The following is an 18,451-nucleotide window of genomic DNA, read 5'->3' as shown; positions in this document are numbered from 1 at the left end:
CTCATATTGAACGTCGGACGATTAAACTTAGACTATAATAATCTCTCTCTAGATGTAATACGTTCAACTTTTGAACTAGATTTTTCTAACTCTAAAAATACTAATCTGGATGATCTACTAACTCAATGGAATTTTTCTACAAGTTCTTTAATAGATAAACTTGCACCACTGCAAACCAAAATTATTTCTGCACGAAAAATTCAAAATCCATGGTTTACAACCGAACTTTCTCTTATCAAAAAACAGCTCAGATTGAGGGGGGCGTGGCTTGGAAGCGCAGCCGGATGGTTGAGTGCCGAGTGAGCTCTGATATCACAAGCTTTCTGAAGGAAATAATAAGTCACTAATTTAGTTTTATTTTAGTGATTTCGAGTGATTTCAAGTCTGGTTATGGCTACAAATAAACAGATGGAGTGTCTTTTATGATTTATTTGAAGGTATAGGGATGAATAAAATGTCACTAAAATAAATTAAAAGTGCACCTTAGTTAAGATGCAAGGGGTGTGCCAAACATCTGCTCTGCATTTAATATAGAGGGCAGACACTTACCACATGGGCACCACATTACATGCACTGATAGATAGCACAGGCTCCCATGCTATCTGCTAATGCATGTTATATGGTACCGTGTCAATGTAAAAAAAAACCAACCCAAAACACCCAACCCTGATGTGAGCAATCCCCTGACCTTTCCTCCTCTCAAAGGCCAGATACCTAAGGAGCTAGCACAAGTGGTGGAGGTGCTAAAAGATCAAAGCTGGATCCTGCAAAAGTGCCATTGCCAAAAGAGGATAATGGTGACATTTCTGCTCAACTGAAACTAATAACTGAGATAGTTTTGGACAACGCTAAAAATCTGAAGGAGGTGAAAGAAGAAATGAAAAGTCTCACAGCGAGAATGGAAAGATTTGAACTAAAAACGGATCAGATGGAAAAAAGAATGTCAGCAAATGAAGCAGAGTTAAAGAAATGTAAAATGTATAAAGAAAGTGGAATTTCTCTCTAAAGAAATGGAAGATATTATTAACAGGGAAAAATGGAATAATTTGAGAATTATTGGTCTCCCTGAAGGTGTTGAAAATAATGCCATCACCTTTCTTGAACAGTTTCTTCCTTTAGAGTTTGAAAGAGCTCACAGGATTCCTGTTAGAAGAGTTGGCAAGGAATTAAGACCACGTCCTTTGATTTTTAAACTGTTAAGGCACCAACATGTGATGGAAATCATAAAGCTTGCAAAGGAAAATAAGAACTTAAAATGTCAGGACGCAAAAATTCACATAGTTCTAGATTTTGCTAAGGCCACTGCTGATAAGAGGAAAAAAATGTTGGATTTACGGCCACAAATGAGGCAATTAGGAGCTAAGTTTGGCTTATTATACCCTGCTATAATGAGGGTAACCTAGGCCAATAAAACCATGAATTTTGATTGTCCTGACAAATTGAAAGACTTTTTAGATGATTGTGAGCATTTGATGATATCATAAGATGAAGATAAAAAGTTCCGATGGACTTGTACTTTTTTATTTAAAGGATTGAAAAGAAGAAAAAAGGAAGTAAAAAGATAAAGTTAAGATATGTTTATATTTTATGTTTGGAGAAATGGAATCCTTTTTGAATTCAACTGAATTAACTGTCCTCAAACACGCAGTAATATTAGTTAACATTCTATTTGGAATACTTGAAAAGAAGATGGAGGAAGATATGTAAATTAGAGCATTTCTTTCTGTGCAGATTCTATTATATCATCTTGTTCTAAATGCGCTATATGGTATGAGTGTGCCATGTTTTTAATAAAAACGCTGAGGATTTATTTAGGGGCATATAGGAAAATTCTTAGAAATCTACAAAGAAAAACTTTACATTGTGCTTCTTACTTGGAGAATGGTTCCTGGCAATCCGTCTTCATAATGCTATGTTGCAGCAGTGCTAGAAGAGCCCAAGTGATCGGTGAAAAATACGATGGAACTACAGCAACAAACAGGGAATGTTCTGAGTATCTCTCAGTTTTTGAGATGAAAAAGTGGGGGAAAATACAAGGATATGGAAAGTGTTTAGTTGTTTTAGTATCATTTGCTGCTTTGCTTTCTTTTGTTTTATTTTTAGTTTATAGTCTCATTAGGGTTTATATGAGATAATGGTTTAGTCCAAGGATTGCTTCTTTACTTCCGGGTCACAGAAAACAAGGAAGTATTACAAGTGCATTAGAATTTGAAATATATTAAGAACACTGCGTGTTTGTTCTTTGGACAGCATTTTATGAAGAGTTAGATGAGAATTCTGATAACATTTGTTTTTTTGTTTTTTGAGAGATGTGAATTATATAATTATTCTGTTCATTATATTGAGGAATCTATGTTATGGATGGGAAGATGATATCATTTTGTGGTAAGAGTTTAAAAGAAGATAACACATATTAGTTAGTTAAAATAAGATGCAAAAGATGGTATTATATTAGGGAGGAAATAAATTGAGAGAAATAGGTTTCCTTATTTCAAATGAAATTATTATTAATTTAACTTATCTTTGCAGTTTTAAGAAGAGTTAATTTGAGAGATTGAGTCTTTAATAATCTAATATATATATGTCATCTCATTTCAATGAAATTAAAATGTATGAGATGTAGTATAATGATTTTTTATTTCTTGTTTAAGGATATGTAATAATCGCTGATTAATGAATGATATATGCACTCAATTCTTTTTTTGGCTTATTATATTGATATAATTATTTGCAATGTTTAAGTTTGTGGGGTACATCTCAGAACTTACCATCAAATGTGCGTTTTCAAGTTCTCAATGATGAATAAGGGTGGGGGGTGGGATAGGGAGGGTTGGGGTTACAGGTATAAGGTTTTGTATAAAAAATTAGAATTTTGGAAAATGATGCATATTCAGGAACTGTGGAACAATTTGATTTACTTATTTTTGTTATATTATTCTTATAAAAAAGGTTATGAGTAACTTTAAATTTTTTTCTTTAAATGTGAATGGACTCAACCATCAGGTTAAAAAGAATAAAATATTAGCATTCTTAAAAAAGCAGAATGCGGATATTTATTACATCCAAGAGACTCACTTGTCTATATTAGAATCAAAAAAATTGGAAAAGAATTGGGTGAAACATTGTTTTTTTGCTCCTGCTGATGGGAGAAAGGCAGGGGTAGCTATTCCTATTAATAAGAAATGTACTGCTAATTTTAAAATGGTAGGTTCAGATCCAAAGGGAAGATGGGTCTATGTAGAGATGAGAATGGGAAATAATACCCTGGCTTTAATTCATACGCCCCCTAATTCGAATCAAAATGAATTCTTTAAGATAGTACAGAGATTGTTACTCCCACTGGCTGCTTCCAAATTGGTTGTGGCTAGAGATTTTAACGCTGTTATGGATCCATTAGATTAAAAAAACCTTGTAGAGATATAAAATCATTAGGGTTAGACAATTTGATACATTCATGTGATTTAAGATATATGGCGTATTCTTCATTTTAATGATCGGGAATTTTTCTTTTGTTCATAAGTTCATAAGTCTTTTTCTAGAATTGATTATATTTTTGTTTCAACTCATTTAGTTCAACAAGTGTTAAAAGTTTCTATAGACCCAATTATTATATCTGATCATGGAGGTGTATGGATTGAGCTTCAAATAGATCAGCAAGAGTATAGTAGACCTATTTGGAGATTTGATAACACATTGCTTGTTGATACAAAATTTTTAGATGAATTAAAATTAAAAATTAATGAATATTTTCAAGATAATTTATCAGACGAAATTTCAATGGAAAATATTTGGGATGCTTTTAAGGCTACTTTAAGAGGTAATATTATTTCTTACTCTGCTTATATTAGGAAACAAATTAAGAATCAATATTCTAAGTTAGAAAGAGAAATTAAAGTTTTGGAAGCTAAATTGATAAATAAATGGGAACATGACACTTTACAAGATTTATTAAAAGCAAAAGGTAATTATAATGAATTAGCGTCAAAATTGATAAGGAAGGACCTTTTTTATCAACAAACTTTATATTATGGAAATTCAAATAAGGTGGGTAGGTTATTGGCTAATTACCTTAAAGCAAAGAAAAGAAGAACAAAAGTTATTGCAATTAAAGATGAGAAAGGTGAGATGCATTCTCAAATTGAGAGCATTTTAAGTAAATTTTTAAAGTTTTATAAAAGAACTATACTCTTCTGTATCTTATGAGGGTAAAGAGAAAGATGGTATAGATTTTTTAAATTTAATTATTGGTCCGAAAGTTCCAGATCATATAAAAAGGAGTTTAGATGAGCCTATATCATTAAAAGAATTAGAAACGGCATTGAAATCTCTTAGAGTTGGATCTGCTCCAGATGGGGATGGATTTACAGTGGAATTTTACAAATCGTTTCAAGTCTCTCTATTATGTCAATTATTAAATTTATTTAAATCCCAATTGTCTAAGGGATGTATTACAGGTACTATGGCGGAATCAGTAACAATTGTTTTGCCAAAGCCAAATAGAGATCCTACTTTGATTGCAAATTACAGGCCCATTTCATTAATAAATGTGGATAGTAAACTTTTGGCCAAGATTTTGGCTTTACGATTAGCTAAGGCTCTCCCTTTTATCACTGATATGCATCAAACTGGTTTCGTGGCAAAAAGACACTCCTCTGAGAATACTAGATTGGCTTTTCATATGTTAAATTTATCTAAAGAAATTGCAGATCCGTTTTTTTCCATTTCTTTAGATGCGGAAAAATCATTTGACAGAGTTGAATGGTCTTTTATGTATCAAGCACTTGGTTGGTTTGGTTTTGGTCCGGGATTTATTCAAATGATTCAAGCTTTGTATAGCTCCCCTTCTGCAAGATTGTACATTAATAATAGTTTCTCTGATCGGTTTACTTTGCGGAGGGGGGTTAGATAGGGTTGTCCTTTATCTCCTTTGCTTTTTGATACTGTATTAGAACCCTTGTTATTGGCCATTCAACAAGCAAAGGGGATACAGGGTATTCTATTTTCTGATATGCGGATGACATATTGCTGTATTTGAGGAATCCTGAATCTACCATTCCATGTTTATTGGAGTTGATCGATACATTTGGAAAATTTTCAGGATATAAAATCAATTGGAATAAGTCTGAGATTCTTCCTCTTAATGTACATTGTACTAAAGGTTTATTTGATGCTTTTTCATTTACCTGGAAAGAAGAGGGATTAAAATATTTAGGTATAATAATAAAAAAAGACGCTGGAAGACACTTTGAAAGAGAATGAAAAACTTTTATTAAAAAAAATAACATAAGTATGTGAGCATTGGAATCTGTTACATCTTTCATGGTGGGGGAGAGTGCAAACAATTAAAATGATGATTCTGCCTGTAGATTGTTACCAAATGAGTATGATACCAATATATTTTCAGGAGTCATTTTATAAAAAACTTAATGGTATTCTTATGAAATTTATTTGGCTGGGTAAAAGACCTAGGATTGCTCTATTATCTCTACAAAAGCCAATTGAGGAGGGAGGGGTTAAATTTCAAAATTTTTATAGGTACCATCAAGCCTATATTTTAAGCCAGGGTATGTATTGGATCCTCCCAGAACTCTATGATAATGCTCCAGATTGGTTATATTTGGAGTGGCGTCTAATGTTTCCTTTACATTTAGTTCATGTTGTTAGTATAAAAATGCCTAGAAGATATAAACAGAACAGAATTTTGATTGATACATGGAAATATTCCAATAAGCAAATCAACAAATCAATCTTTATGGATAAACTCCAAGGTTCGAATTGGCGGAGCTCAAATCTTATGGAAACACTGGATTATAGCAGACATAAGAACTTTAAATGATGTTATTTTAAATGGTAAACTGCTTGACTTTTCACAGTTGCAAATTAGATTTGGTCTTGATAAATCACAAAGTTTTAATTGGTTGCAGCTGAAGCAGGCTATTCAAGTGGGGTTCCCTGAATGGAAAACTCTTAATACTCAATATAGTTTGGAATTCCTGTTTCCAGGCTGATTTCATGAGACACCTAGCCGCACAGTGGTATAAATTATCTGGATTTTTAAATAAAAAGCCAAAAACTGGTCTGAGAGACATTTGGAGCATTGAGATTAAGCATAATATTTCTGCTTCTCAATGGCCACGAATTTGGTCTTGGAGAATGAGATGTACAGTGTCAGTATCTATGAGACAAACTTGGTTCTTTTTATTACATAGAGCTTTTTGGACCCCAGTTCGTTTACAAAAGTTGGATAGCTCTAAATCTACCGTATTTTCACGCAAATAACACGCACCCGTATAAAACGCGCACACGTGTATAGCGCGCAGAAATCACGATGATAAGCACACAAACTTTGGTATAACGCGCTCACGATTATACCGCGCATGCTGCCCGACTCTCCGTTCACCCCCCTGACTTCCGTGCACTGCCCCGCCTCTCCGTGCGCTGTCCCGACTCTCCGTTCACCCCCCCCTGACTTCCGTGCACTGCCCCGACTTTCCGTGCACTGTCCCGACTCTCCGTTCACCCCCCCCTGACTTCCGTGCACTGCCCTGACTTTCCGTGCGCTGTCCCGACTCTCCGTTCACCCCCCCTGACTTCCGTGCACTGTCCCCCCTTGAAGGTCTGTCCCCATCCTGAAAGCCTGATGCCCCCCCCCGACGTCCGATACATCCCTCCCCCCGAAGGACCGCCGATTCCCCAACAATATCGGGCCAGGAGGGAGCCCAAATCCTCCTGGCCACGGCGACCCCCTAACCCCACCCCGCACTACATTACGGGCAGGAGGGATCCCAGGCCCTCCTGCCCTCGACGCAAACCCCCCTCCCCCCAACGACCGCCCCCCCAGCCGACCCGCGACCACCCTGGCGACCCCCACGACCCCCCCACCCCCCTTCCCCGTACCTTTGGTAGTTGGGCCAGAAGGGAGCCCAAACCCTCCTGGCCACGGCGACCCCCTAACCCCACCCCGCACTACATTACGGGCAGGAGGGATCCCAGGCCCTCCTGCCCTCGACGCAAACCCCCCTCCCCCCCAACGACCGCCCCCCCCCAAGAACCTCCGACCGCCCCCCCAGCCGACCCGCGACCCCCCTGGCGACCCCCACGACCCCCCCACCCCCCTTCCCCGTACCTTTGGTAGTTGGCCGGACAGACGGGAGCCAAACCCGCCTGTCCGGCAGGCAGCCAACGAAGGAATGAGGCCGGATTGGCCCATCCATCCTAAAGCTCCGCCTACTGGTGGGGCCTAAGGCGCGTGGGCCAATCAGAATAGGCCCTGGAGCCTTAGGTCCCACCTGGGGGCGCGGCCTGAGGCACATGGTCGGGTTGGGCCCATGTGCCTCAGGCCGCGCCCCCAGGTGGGATCTAAGGCTCCAGGGCCTATTCTGATTGGCCCACGCGCCTTAGGCCCCACCAGTAGGCGGAGCTTTAGGATGGATGGGCCAATCCGGCCTCATTCCTTCGTTGGCTGCCTGCCGGACAGGCGGGTTTGGCTCCCGTCTGTCCAGCCAACTACCAAAGGTACGGGGAAGGGGGGTGGGGGGGTCGGGGGGGTCGCCAGGGGGATCGCGGGTCGGCTGGGGGGCGGTCGGAGGTTCTTGGGGGGGGACGGTCGTTGGGGGGGAGGGGGGTTTGCGTCGAGGGCAGGAGGGCCTGGGATCCCTCCTGCCCGTAATGTAGTGCGGGGTGGGGTTAGGGGGTCGCCGTGGCCAGGAGGGTTTGGGCTCCCTTCTGGCCCGATATTGTCGGGAAGTCGGCGGTCCTTCGGGGTGGGGGTGCGAGTGGTCCTGCCGGGGGGGGGGGATGTATCGGACATCGGGGAGTCGGCCGGGCAAGAGGGCTTGGGCTCCCTCTTGCTCCGATCGTGGATGCGGGTGCGGGTGGGAGCGCGTGCGAGCGGTCGTTCGGGGTGGGGGTGCGAGTGGTCCTGCCGGGGGGGGGGGGATGTATCGGACGTCGGGGAGTCAGCCGGGCAAGAGGGCTTGGGCTCCCTCTTGCTCCGATCGTGGATGCGGGTGCGGGTGGGAGCGCGTGCGAGCGGTCGTTCGGGGTGGGGGTGCGAGTGGTCCTGCCGGGGGGGGGGGGATGTATCGGACGTCGGGGAGTCGGCCGGGCAAGAGGGCTTGGGCTCCCTCTTGCTCCGATCGTGGATGCGGGTGCGGGTGGGAGCGCGTGCGAGTGGTCGTTCGGGGTGGGGGTGCGAGTGGTCCTGCTGGGAGGGTGAGTCGGGCGGGGTGGGAACTATGTTTTAAAACTTTTGTATACCGCGCTCACGCATATAACGCGCGAGGGGTATGCGCGGTAGGTAAAAACGCGTATAACGCGCGCGTTATATGCGTGAAAATACGGTAATAGATGCTGGCACTGTAATCTAGAAGTGGGGACATTGGATCATCTAATTTTTTATTGCCCCTACATTAGGAATTTTTGGAATTCAATTTGGTCTCAAATAAATTGCTTATTGGAAAATCATGTGGAAATATCATATGATACTGTTCTGTTCGGTATGTCTATGAGGAAAAAAAGTCAATTATCAGCACATAACAATAAACTTTTGATGATAATGACGGGTGTTGCTATGCAACATATTACTAACAATTGGAAAAATTATAGTAATCTCAATTATACGTTTTGGTGGAATTCCCCGTGTCATATTTACAAGATGGAAAGAGCAATTGCAATACAGAAAGGAAGTTATAAAAATTTTTTAAAGATATGAAGACCGATGGTTGATTTTTGTAGTGAATAGGCATCATTTTTCTTTGATAATATACATAGGGGGGTGGGGGGATAGGAAGATAAGATGTAGCGAAATTGAAATTATGAAGGAATATGATAGTTTTAATGATTGTATAGAAAGATGGGAGGGGGGAGGGTTTTTAATTAATTTACATATTAAGAATATAATGTATGCTGTTCAAGTGTTATATGATAGTATTTCATGTTGTTCTTTTTGTGCACTTGATGTAAGTTTGAAAAAGAATAAAGAAATTAAAAAAAAAAACCCCCAGCTCAGATCATTAGAACGTAAGTGGAGGAAAGATAAAACACAGGTCAATACCCAATTATTTAAAGAACATTCTAGATTTTATAAATCAAAAATTAATCAAGCAAAAGCGAAATTTTACTCTGGAAAAATTCTGAAAGCCAAAAATTCCTCAGTACTCTACGCTATATTAAACTCAATAACATCTTCAAACAAGCAGCAAACACAAACTCTTAATTCCTTACCCACTGCTCAAACTCTTGCAGACTATTTCATTGATAAAGTTAACAAAATCAGGAAAACGTTTACAATAGATCAACAATCTACAATTGATCATGAACAATCTATCATAAATCCATTACAGTAGTACCTTGGATTACGAGTATAATCCGTTCCAGGAGCATGCTCGTAATCCAAAATATTCGTTTATCAAAGCGAGTTTCCCCATAGGAAATAATGGAAACTCGCTTTGATGCGTTCCCCCCCCCCCCCCCCGAGAACCGGCATTGCTCCCCTCGAAAGCCCCCCCCTGCGATCAGGCACCCACCCCTGCCTCGAACCGGCACCCCCCGCCATGATCCGACCCCCCCGCCACCATTGGGCACCCCCCGACATGATCCGACATCATCTGGGCACTCTAGAAGATCGGACTCCTCGTCTGCTGGGCCTTGAGCATGCTCAGATGCTCAAGGCCCAGCAGACGAGGGCCGGTCTTCAAGAGTGCCCAGATGAGGGTAAGAAGCGGCGGGTGGGTGCCCAATTGTGTCGGGGGGGGGGGTGTCGGATCGTGTCGGGGGGGTGCCCAATCGTGGCGGGGGGGTGCCCAATCGTGTCGGGGGGGGGGGTCGGATCGTGGCGGGGGGGGGGGGGTGCCGGATTGCGGGGGGGGGTGCTCGTAAATCGAGCCATGCTCGGTTTCCGAGGCACCGATTTTGCAAATGTTTTGCTCGTCTTGCAAAACACTCGCAAACCGGTGCACTCGTAAACCGAGGTACCATTGTATATTCTAAATGTTCACAGTTTAATATACCAAATCTTAAAGAGATTGAATCTATTATTAAATCTATTAACATTAGGGGCACTAAGGCTGATTTAATTCCTCCCTTTATCTTCAAAAAGTACTTTGAGATTTTTGGTCCTTTCATCCTCACATTAGTTAACGAAAGTCTACATCAAAGCGTTATGCCAAAATCCTGGAAAGAATCAATCATCCGACCTACTATTAAAGATCAAAAAACTAGTCCAGAGAATCCATCCAATTACAGACCAATAGCAAATATTCCTTTTTTAGCAAAACTGACAGAGAAAGTAATCTTTAATCAAATCTCAGAATTTGTTGAAAAAAACCAATGTTTTGCATCCGAATCAAACCGGTTTTAGAAATCATCATAATACTCATTGATTGGTATGTCCACTTCTATACAATACTTCCTAGATGTAATGTAATGTAATGTAATTTATTTCTTATATACCGCTACATCCGTTAGGTTCTAAGCGGTTTACAGAAAATATACATTAAGATTAGAAATAAGAAAGGTACTTGAAAAATTCCCTTACTGTCCCGAAGGCTCACAATCTAACTAAAGTACCTGGAGGGTAATAGAGAAGTGAAAAGTAGAGTTAGAGGAAAAATAAAAATAAAATAAACATTTTAACAAGACAGCATTGATCTAAATACTTTGGAAGGTAGAAGAGAGGAGAGAAAGGAATAGAAGCAGAAGGGGGAGCCGTTGAACAGTAGAATTCTGGAGAAATTTAAATGATAGAAATAGAACAAAACAAAGACAAAAGGCAAAACAATAGATAAGATTAAAGATAAATCATAAGCTGGAAAGAAAAATAAAATAAAACTTTGTCTTCAATCCACGGTTTCAGCGTCAGTGATGAAGTGGAGCAAGTAAGTTTAGGAGGAGCAATTGACGTTTCCAGAAAGGGCTTCTTCAGGGAAGAGACTTGGCAGACAGTCCCAGGATGCCTATGTCTCCTCCCCTGCGATGTTCTCCCATCCATGCATTCCCTCCCAGACACACTGCCCGTGCCCTAGCCGCTCCAAGGTTTTATTAATCTCCATAGATCTTTCTGCAGCCTTTGATACTATCGATCATCAGCTTCTACTAGACAGACTTCATTCCATTGGTATTACAGACCAAGTTTATTCCTGGTTTGTATCAAATTTTTCAGATCGTACTTCTACTGTTCTTTTTAATGAATCAACCTCTAAAAGTTCACTGATTTCTTATGGTATTCCTCAAGGGTCTATTCTTTCTCTACTGTTATTCAATATTTTTCTTGCCCCTTTGATAACTTTGTGCCAATCCATTGGTTTTCATGTATTTGCCTATGCTGATGATATTCAGCTCATACACCCTTTAGACTCCAATAATACTCCTGATATCATAGCAATTAACAAAAAACTTGAACAAATCCATCAATGGCTGGATACTAATAGGTTGGCGCTTAATATTAATAAAACAAATGTGATGCTTTTCCCATGGAAAGATAGTTCTAAACTCATTGCCCCTATTTCTATAAAAAATATTCACCTACAATCAGTTAACACCGTAAAAATTTTAGGAGTGATCTTAGACAATAAACTAACTTTCCACGATCATATTAGTAGTATCATTAAAGCATCCTTTTATAGACTCCGTCAAATCCGCTCTCTTTCACAATTTCTCTGTTCTAAATCTCTTAACATCTTTATCCACTCTTTGATGATATCTAAAATAGATTATTGTAACGCCTTTTTTAAGGGAATTGCTCAAAGTGAAATTAGACGACTGCAAATTATACAAAATACCTCCATTAAACATAACAAAAACCAGGAAATTTGATCATGTAACTCCTCTTCTTAGAAAGGCGCACTGGCTACCTGTATCCCACCGGATAACATACAAATTATGTTTACTTACAAATCCCTACTTTATAAAACCCCAGCATTTATTTTTAAATTATTAATTCCTTATACTTCTAACCGAACGTTACGATCGAATGACGATTCCATCCCTTAAGATCATTAATACAAGACGACAATTTATTTTTTCTGTTACGGCCCCTCAAGTCTGGAACTCTCTTCCTATCTATTTGAGAGAAGAGTGCAATCTTGTTAAATTTAAGAGTAATTTAAAAACCTTTCTTTTTAAAGATGCTTTCGATAATTAATTTTTTCTTTTTGATTTACTCTGTCTGTTGATTATGATTATGGAATATTTAGATCCCTTGCCTTATGTTTTTTCCTTGATTGTTCTGCTCTTTTAAACATTTTGTAGTTCACTCCCCTTTTCCTTATATTTACTTGTTTGTTAAGTTTGTTAATAGTCCTTCCTGGACTTAATTTTATGTTAAGTATTGTATTACTCCCTTAATACTGTAATTTTATTATTATGTTCATCGCTTTGAAATATGATTAAGCGATTAATCAAAAACATTATTAAACTTGAAACTACTACAACTGCAAAAGACCAAGTGTACAGTCTAGGAATACTCCTCGATTGCAATCTGTCGCTTTCCGACCATATCTCTCAGGTAGTATCTTCCTCATTATAAACCTGCGACAACTTAGAAAAATAAGGAACTACTTTTCAGAGTCTAACTTAGTACTCCGCATGGATTACTGCAATATGCCATTCAATGGTCTCAAGGCGAAGAATGGACGTCTCCAGCATGTTCAAAACATTGTAGATAATGGCAGATAAAGACCCAAATGGTCCATCCAGTCTGCCCAACCTGATCCAATCTAAAAATTAGTTTTTTTGGGTTGTTTTTTTTTTTTCTTCTTAGCTCACCGTCAAAGCTCACTCCAGCCAATCTACACCATCCCAGCCATTGAAGCCCTCCCCAGCCCATCCTCCACCAAACGGCCATATACAGACACAGACTGTGCACATCTGCCCAGTACTGGCCTTAGTTCTTCAATATTTACTATTATTTTATGATTCTAGATCCTGCGTTCATCCCATGCTTTTTTGAACTCCGTCACCATTTTCATCTCCACCACCTCTATCGGGAGCGCATTCCAGGCATCCACCACCCTCTCCGTAAAGAAGAATTTCCTTACATTGCTCTTGAGTCAGGCTTCTAAAAAGCTCTGTGCCCACAACCCTGTCTCCCAGGCTCTAGTGTCGGCTTACTGACTGCCTGTAGCCAAATGTTGTGTCTCCAAGGGCCTGATGCTAGCATTCAAATCCTTGCATGGCTCCGGGCTCCCAATTGTAAGTGACAGCTAAGTTTCTTCTGTATGTGCTGAACCAGTCCCTCCACTCCCAGGATGAAATACACCTCTAAACGACCCCTGGTTATGCCTTTCAACTGCAAACCACCAAATGACAGTCCTACTCCCACTTCATACCGAGCCACTGGAATCGACTGCCCCTGCAAATCACATCCCTTGAAGGACTCCTCAACTTTAGAAAAGCAATAAAAACGTACCTCTTCACCTAAACCCCTTTCCTTGACCAATGAACTACAAAGAAATGTATATTAATACCAGAACCAGTATGTATCACATAAGGAAAACTTGTATTGTAAAATCTAACCTGTCAACTGTCTGTGTTTCAAATTAAGATAAAACTTGTACTGAAAACCTTGCACTGTAAGGATAACTATGGCAAATTGTAACCAGTAAACTGTATACAGTGGTACCTCGGTTTACGAGTGCACTGGTTTGCGAGTGTTTTGCAAGATGAGCAAAACATTTGCAAACTTGGTGCCTCGTAAACCGAGCTTGCCTTGCTGTACGAGCGCCCCCCCCCCCCGCGATACGGCATCCCCCCCGCTCACGTTGCCCCCCCCTCCACCGCAATCCTACTTCCCCCCCCCCCCCCCGAGCACGTCAATGACACTAACTTTACCCCGTCTTGGCACCAGTGCCGGTGCCCGAAGATCCTCCCTCTTCTGGCGCAGCATGGGCTGGGCGGTGCGTCGGAGATCCTCCCTCTTCTGGTCTGGGCTGGGCTGGCTTTGAGCATTTGCTAATGCTCAAAGCCTTCTGGTCTCGCTCTCAATCTCGGAGAGAGCAAGACCAGAAGGCTTTGAGCATGCGCAAATGCTCAAAGCCAGTCCAGCCCAGCACAGACCAGAAGAGGGAGGATCTCCAACTCACCACCCAGCCCAGGCCGTGCCAGAAGAGGGAGGATCTTCGGGCACCGGCACTGGTGCCAAGTCGGGTAAAGGAAGTGTCATTGACGTGCTCTGGGGGGGGGGAAGTAGGATAGCGGTGGAGGGGGGGCAACGCGAGTGGGGGGGAGGATGCCGGTTCGCAGGGGGGGGGAAGCCGGATCGTGGGGAGGGGTTTGGAACAGCGTCGGATTCCTCAAGGGGGGGGAGAAAGGAGCAGTGCCGGTAGCCTCGGGGGGAGGGGGGGAGGAGGTGGAACCAATCAAAGCAGTTTCCCTTACTTCCTATGGGGAAACTTGCTTTGATATACAAGCAATTTGGTTTACGAGTATGCTTCTGGAACGAATTATGCTCGTAAACCAAGGTTCCACTGTATTATGTATATTAATATTAGACCCTAGCATGTGTCAATTTAGGATAAAAACTTGTATCATAAACTTGTACTGAAATGTAGATGTCTTCTGCAATCCTCATGAGTGAAGGGAAGTTATCCCACTTGTCAAGACTTGCGTCTCTTCTGCACTGGAAAATATTTCTACTATACGAGCTGTAGCAGTACATCACTCACCTGCTTTGGCATATGCCAGAGCTACTTCTGCTAGCCTCTGGCAACTGGCCTCATTCTGTAGTGTACCATCTTCCCGCAAGATACCTGGAAAAGACAACACAACAAATGTGGGGTATATCACCTCTATCTTCAGAAATGTTTCCAACTTCTGGATGAGTTTTTCTTGGCGTAGTGATATAAACAGAACCTAAGAACCTTTAAAAGAGGACACATACAAGGAGAATATGAAAACATATGTGATTTTCTGGAATCTATGTTGAGCTGCAGAATAGAGAATGACACAGGGGGAAAAATTTGTCCCCGTGAGCTTGGTCCCTTTTCCCATCCCATCCCCGTGAGCTCAGTCCCAGCCCCATCCCCACAAGCTCGGTCCCCATCCCATCCCATCCCCGCAAACCATCTCCCTTCTGTGTTCCTATTTTCCTCATTCTAATATCTCCCTCTGTATCTGTATACGCCCTCCTGTGTCCAGCATTGCCCCCCCCCCATGTCCATATACCATTCCCATGTATCTCCCCCTTTAAGTCTCTGCCCCTATGCACATAATTTCCCCCCCCCATATGTTATGTTTCTATCCATATGCCCCCCCATGCACATAATTTCCCCTCTGTTTCTCTTACCTTCCTGTGTCCTGTGTCCTGTGTCCTCTCTTCCTCACCATGTGTCTCTCTCCAACCCCATCTAGCTTCTTTCCCTCTTTCTCCCCCTGCTTCCAGCATCTGGTTCAGCTGCCTGCCCTCCCCTTTCTCAATATTTGTCTCCCTCTTCATCCACTTAGCCCAGCATCTTTTTCCCTTTCACTCCCTCCTTCCTGCTGTGAGGGAACATGCGGTCACAGATCACGTGGTCCAGCCCACTCCCGCCCAATCGCCACATCCTGCCATTTCCCTCCCTCACCCTATGTGGCGAATTTATTGTTCTTCTCCCAGCGGCACACACGCTTTCAACAAGTCACGCGCAGCTACTTCAGTTGAATCTTCTCCTCTGATGCAACTTCCTCTTTCCGGTTGCATCAGAGGAGGATTCAAATACACATCTCCCTCATTATTCGCGAGGGATAGGGGCAGAGCCGGACCACGAATATCCGGCTCTGACCCACCCCCGCTTCTCCCCGGCATCCCGGCCTTACCTGATGGTCTAGCGGGCTTTCGGGGCAGGAGCGATCTTCCTACGCTCCTGCCCCTTGTAGATCGCTAATAGGAAATGGCTTGGAGAACAACAATTAAATTTGCAACATAAGGTGAGGGGAAGGGAGGAAAATGGCAGGACACGGTGATCAGGCAGGAGGGGGCTCCTGGATCATGTGATCTGTGACCGCACATTGTGTTCCCTTCACTGCGGCGATAAGACCATTCACTGCTCCATGGGGCAGTGAATGGCCTTGTTCCTGTCCCCGTGGCAATTACTATTTTCTCGCTCCCCATTTCGGTGGGGTACCCGCGGCTAGCTGTGGGTATCAGCCACCATGTCATTCTCTACTGCAGAAGTAAAGCCACAATACACAGTATCAAAAATCAAACAAATACAATAAATCAGTACTTATATGCACAGACCCATAGTGCCATGGAACAATAAACTTCTGTATCCAAGAAAGAACTTCGTAAGTAAAAGTGATACGTGCACATTCAGAAGAGTTTCTGTACGATAGCACACAAAGATTTAGCTGTGCAGGAGAAATTGCTGAGCAATCTGCTAATATTTTTATTGGTTCCATTGTTAGATATTTCTTATTCTACACTGGAAATCTGCAACTGAAGACTGATGATCTTCAGTGTGCCCTAATGGATAACATTAACTGGGGCACAAAGCTATAAGACAGACTCTCAAGTTACAAATGGAAATATTCTTCACAGAAAGGGTGGTTGAAGCAAAATGAAAGATTAGGTTCTTACCTGGATAATAATCTTTCTGTTAATCTACTACGGATTCTGTACATGTGGTGATCAATCCATTCCCACGAACTGACAGAAGTGAGAATACTTACAATTTTGAGCACCTCCCATATAGAAGTGGAGCCCAGAGCACCCTCCAGTTAAGTTCCAAAGCAATCGATCTCTACTGAAACATAAAAAGAAGGAGGGGAACGGGGAATCTCCCCGCATATAATAAACAATTCTGATCTGTTCTGCAACTCAAAATACAAGAATTAGAAGAATTCAACATAAGAATCAGAAAACAACCATAGAGAAACAACCTACTGTGTGCAACGGGCATGAACATTAAGGGAGCCAGAGGCTGAGGAATATACTTACTCATACCAGACTTCTTGGTGTTTAACTGTCTGGCTGACAGGAGAACTCCAGGACTGGAACACAGAATTATCAGAGGCAGAAAAGCAGGCAATATAGAACAGAGGACAGGTCGTATGGAATTAGTAGTAGATTCAGTAAGAACCTAAACTTCCATTCCGTTACATCTACTCCAGATTCTGTACGTGTGGTGACATACCAAACCAGTAGCTGACATTTAGGGTGGGACAGAAAAGACTTTCCACAAGACTGAGGTCACGAAAGTAGCATCCTCCCAAGCCGCCACATCCACTCTGTAAAATTATGGAAAAAGTATGCAGAGTACACCCAAGCCTGACAAATCTCTACAGGAGGAACTGCCCGAGACTCCTCCCAGGAAGAGGTGACACTCCTTGTCGAGAGTGCCTTGAGAGACACTGGTGACTGCTTCCCATAGGCAATGTACGTCGAAGAGATGGTCATGCAAATCCATCTAGCAATAGAGGACTTAAACACTGGTTTTCCAAGCCAGGAGTGGTTGTCTTCTTTCTCTCCCTCTTCTAATTATGTAACTTTACCCCTCCCTTTCCCCTTTATCATCACTTTCAAGTCTGTCCTGTTTATGTCTTTAATGTACACTTTTATTAACTCCTTTTTATAAATATAATCTTTTAACTTTAATTTTTAACATTTTACTGTAAACCGGCTAGATACCAGTTGATGGTCGGTATATTAAAAATTAATAAACTTGAAACTTGTTGGTAAGCATGAACAGATAGAAAAGATGCAAGTTGACAGAGGGAGACAGAGAGGTACATAGAGGAGGCCTATAGGGACATTGTAGAGAAGTCCCACCTCCAGTCTGGCAGCTCCTGTACTGCCTTAGAGAAGGGAGGCTCCCTAATAGGAGATCACCACCCTGGTGATGCAGGAAATGATCCTGTAGTCAGAACCTGCCCACCAGGAGATGCAATATCTTGCACTGAGGATTTATCTCCAGGGGCTTCTGCTCAGAAGGGAGGAGTTAGGATGGCCGTTGTAGTAAGAGATTCATCATTAGACACACAGATAGTCATGTGAAAAAATTAGGACACCCTATGAAATATTCAATTTTTAACAAATGTTCACATATCGATGTCAAATCCTTATTTATTTACTAGTCTTATAGCCCATTACATTAACGGGTGCTAGAATATATGTGTGTGTGTCTATTTCTTTCTCTCTCTCTCCTTAGCCGCTTTCTTTCTTTCTGTCTTTCTTTTTCCTTGGCTGCCCATCACCACCCCTTGCCTGCTCCCCCTGTCCATTCTCCCTTCCTTTTACCTCCCCTGTGTCCACCACTACCCCTTCACTGCTCTCCTTATGCAGCAACAGCCCTTCTCCCTTTGTTTTACCTCCCCCCTGTCCATCAGCACCTCTTTCCTTCTCCCCCTGTCCAGCAGTAGGCATCCCTTCCTTTTTCTCCCCCTCCTCCTTCTTATCCCTATGATACACTTACCTTGCTCTGCCCCTGATCAGAGGTTCCCGACAGCCACCCAGTTGCACCCATTGGAAAAGTTC

General features: G+C 42.1%; 1 protein-coding gene across 3 annotated transcripts in view; it reads right to left on the bottom strand.

Annotated features, from left to right (window-relative positions):
• Positions 1–18,451, bottom strand: part of ALAD (aminolevulinate dehydratase) — a 165,581-nt gene that overhangs the window by 51,158 nt on the left and 95,972 nt on the right. For all 3 annotated transcript variants that reach the window (XM_033960680.1, XM_033960682.1, XM_033960681.1), the window contains exon 6: positions 14,664–14,747. In XM_033960680.1, the coding sequence (XP_033816571.1) occupies positions 14,664–14,747 (84 nt within the window). The remainder of the gene's footprint in view (positions 1–14,663; positions 14,748–18,451) is intronic.

The sequence above is a fragment of the Geotrypetes seraphini genome, chromosome 10 (assembly GCF_902459505.1).
Source record: "Geotrypetes seraphini chromosome 10, aGeoSer1.1, whole genome shotgun sequence".
NCBI lineage: Eukaryota > Metazoa > Chordata > Amphibia > Gymnophiona > Dermophiidae > Geotrypetes > Geotrypetes seraphini.
Note: the sequence above shows the minus strand (reverse complement) of the source record. Positions and strands in the feature narration are given on the sequence as shown.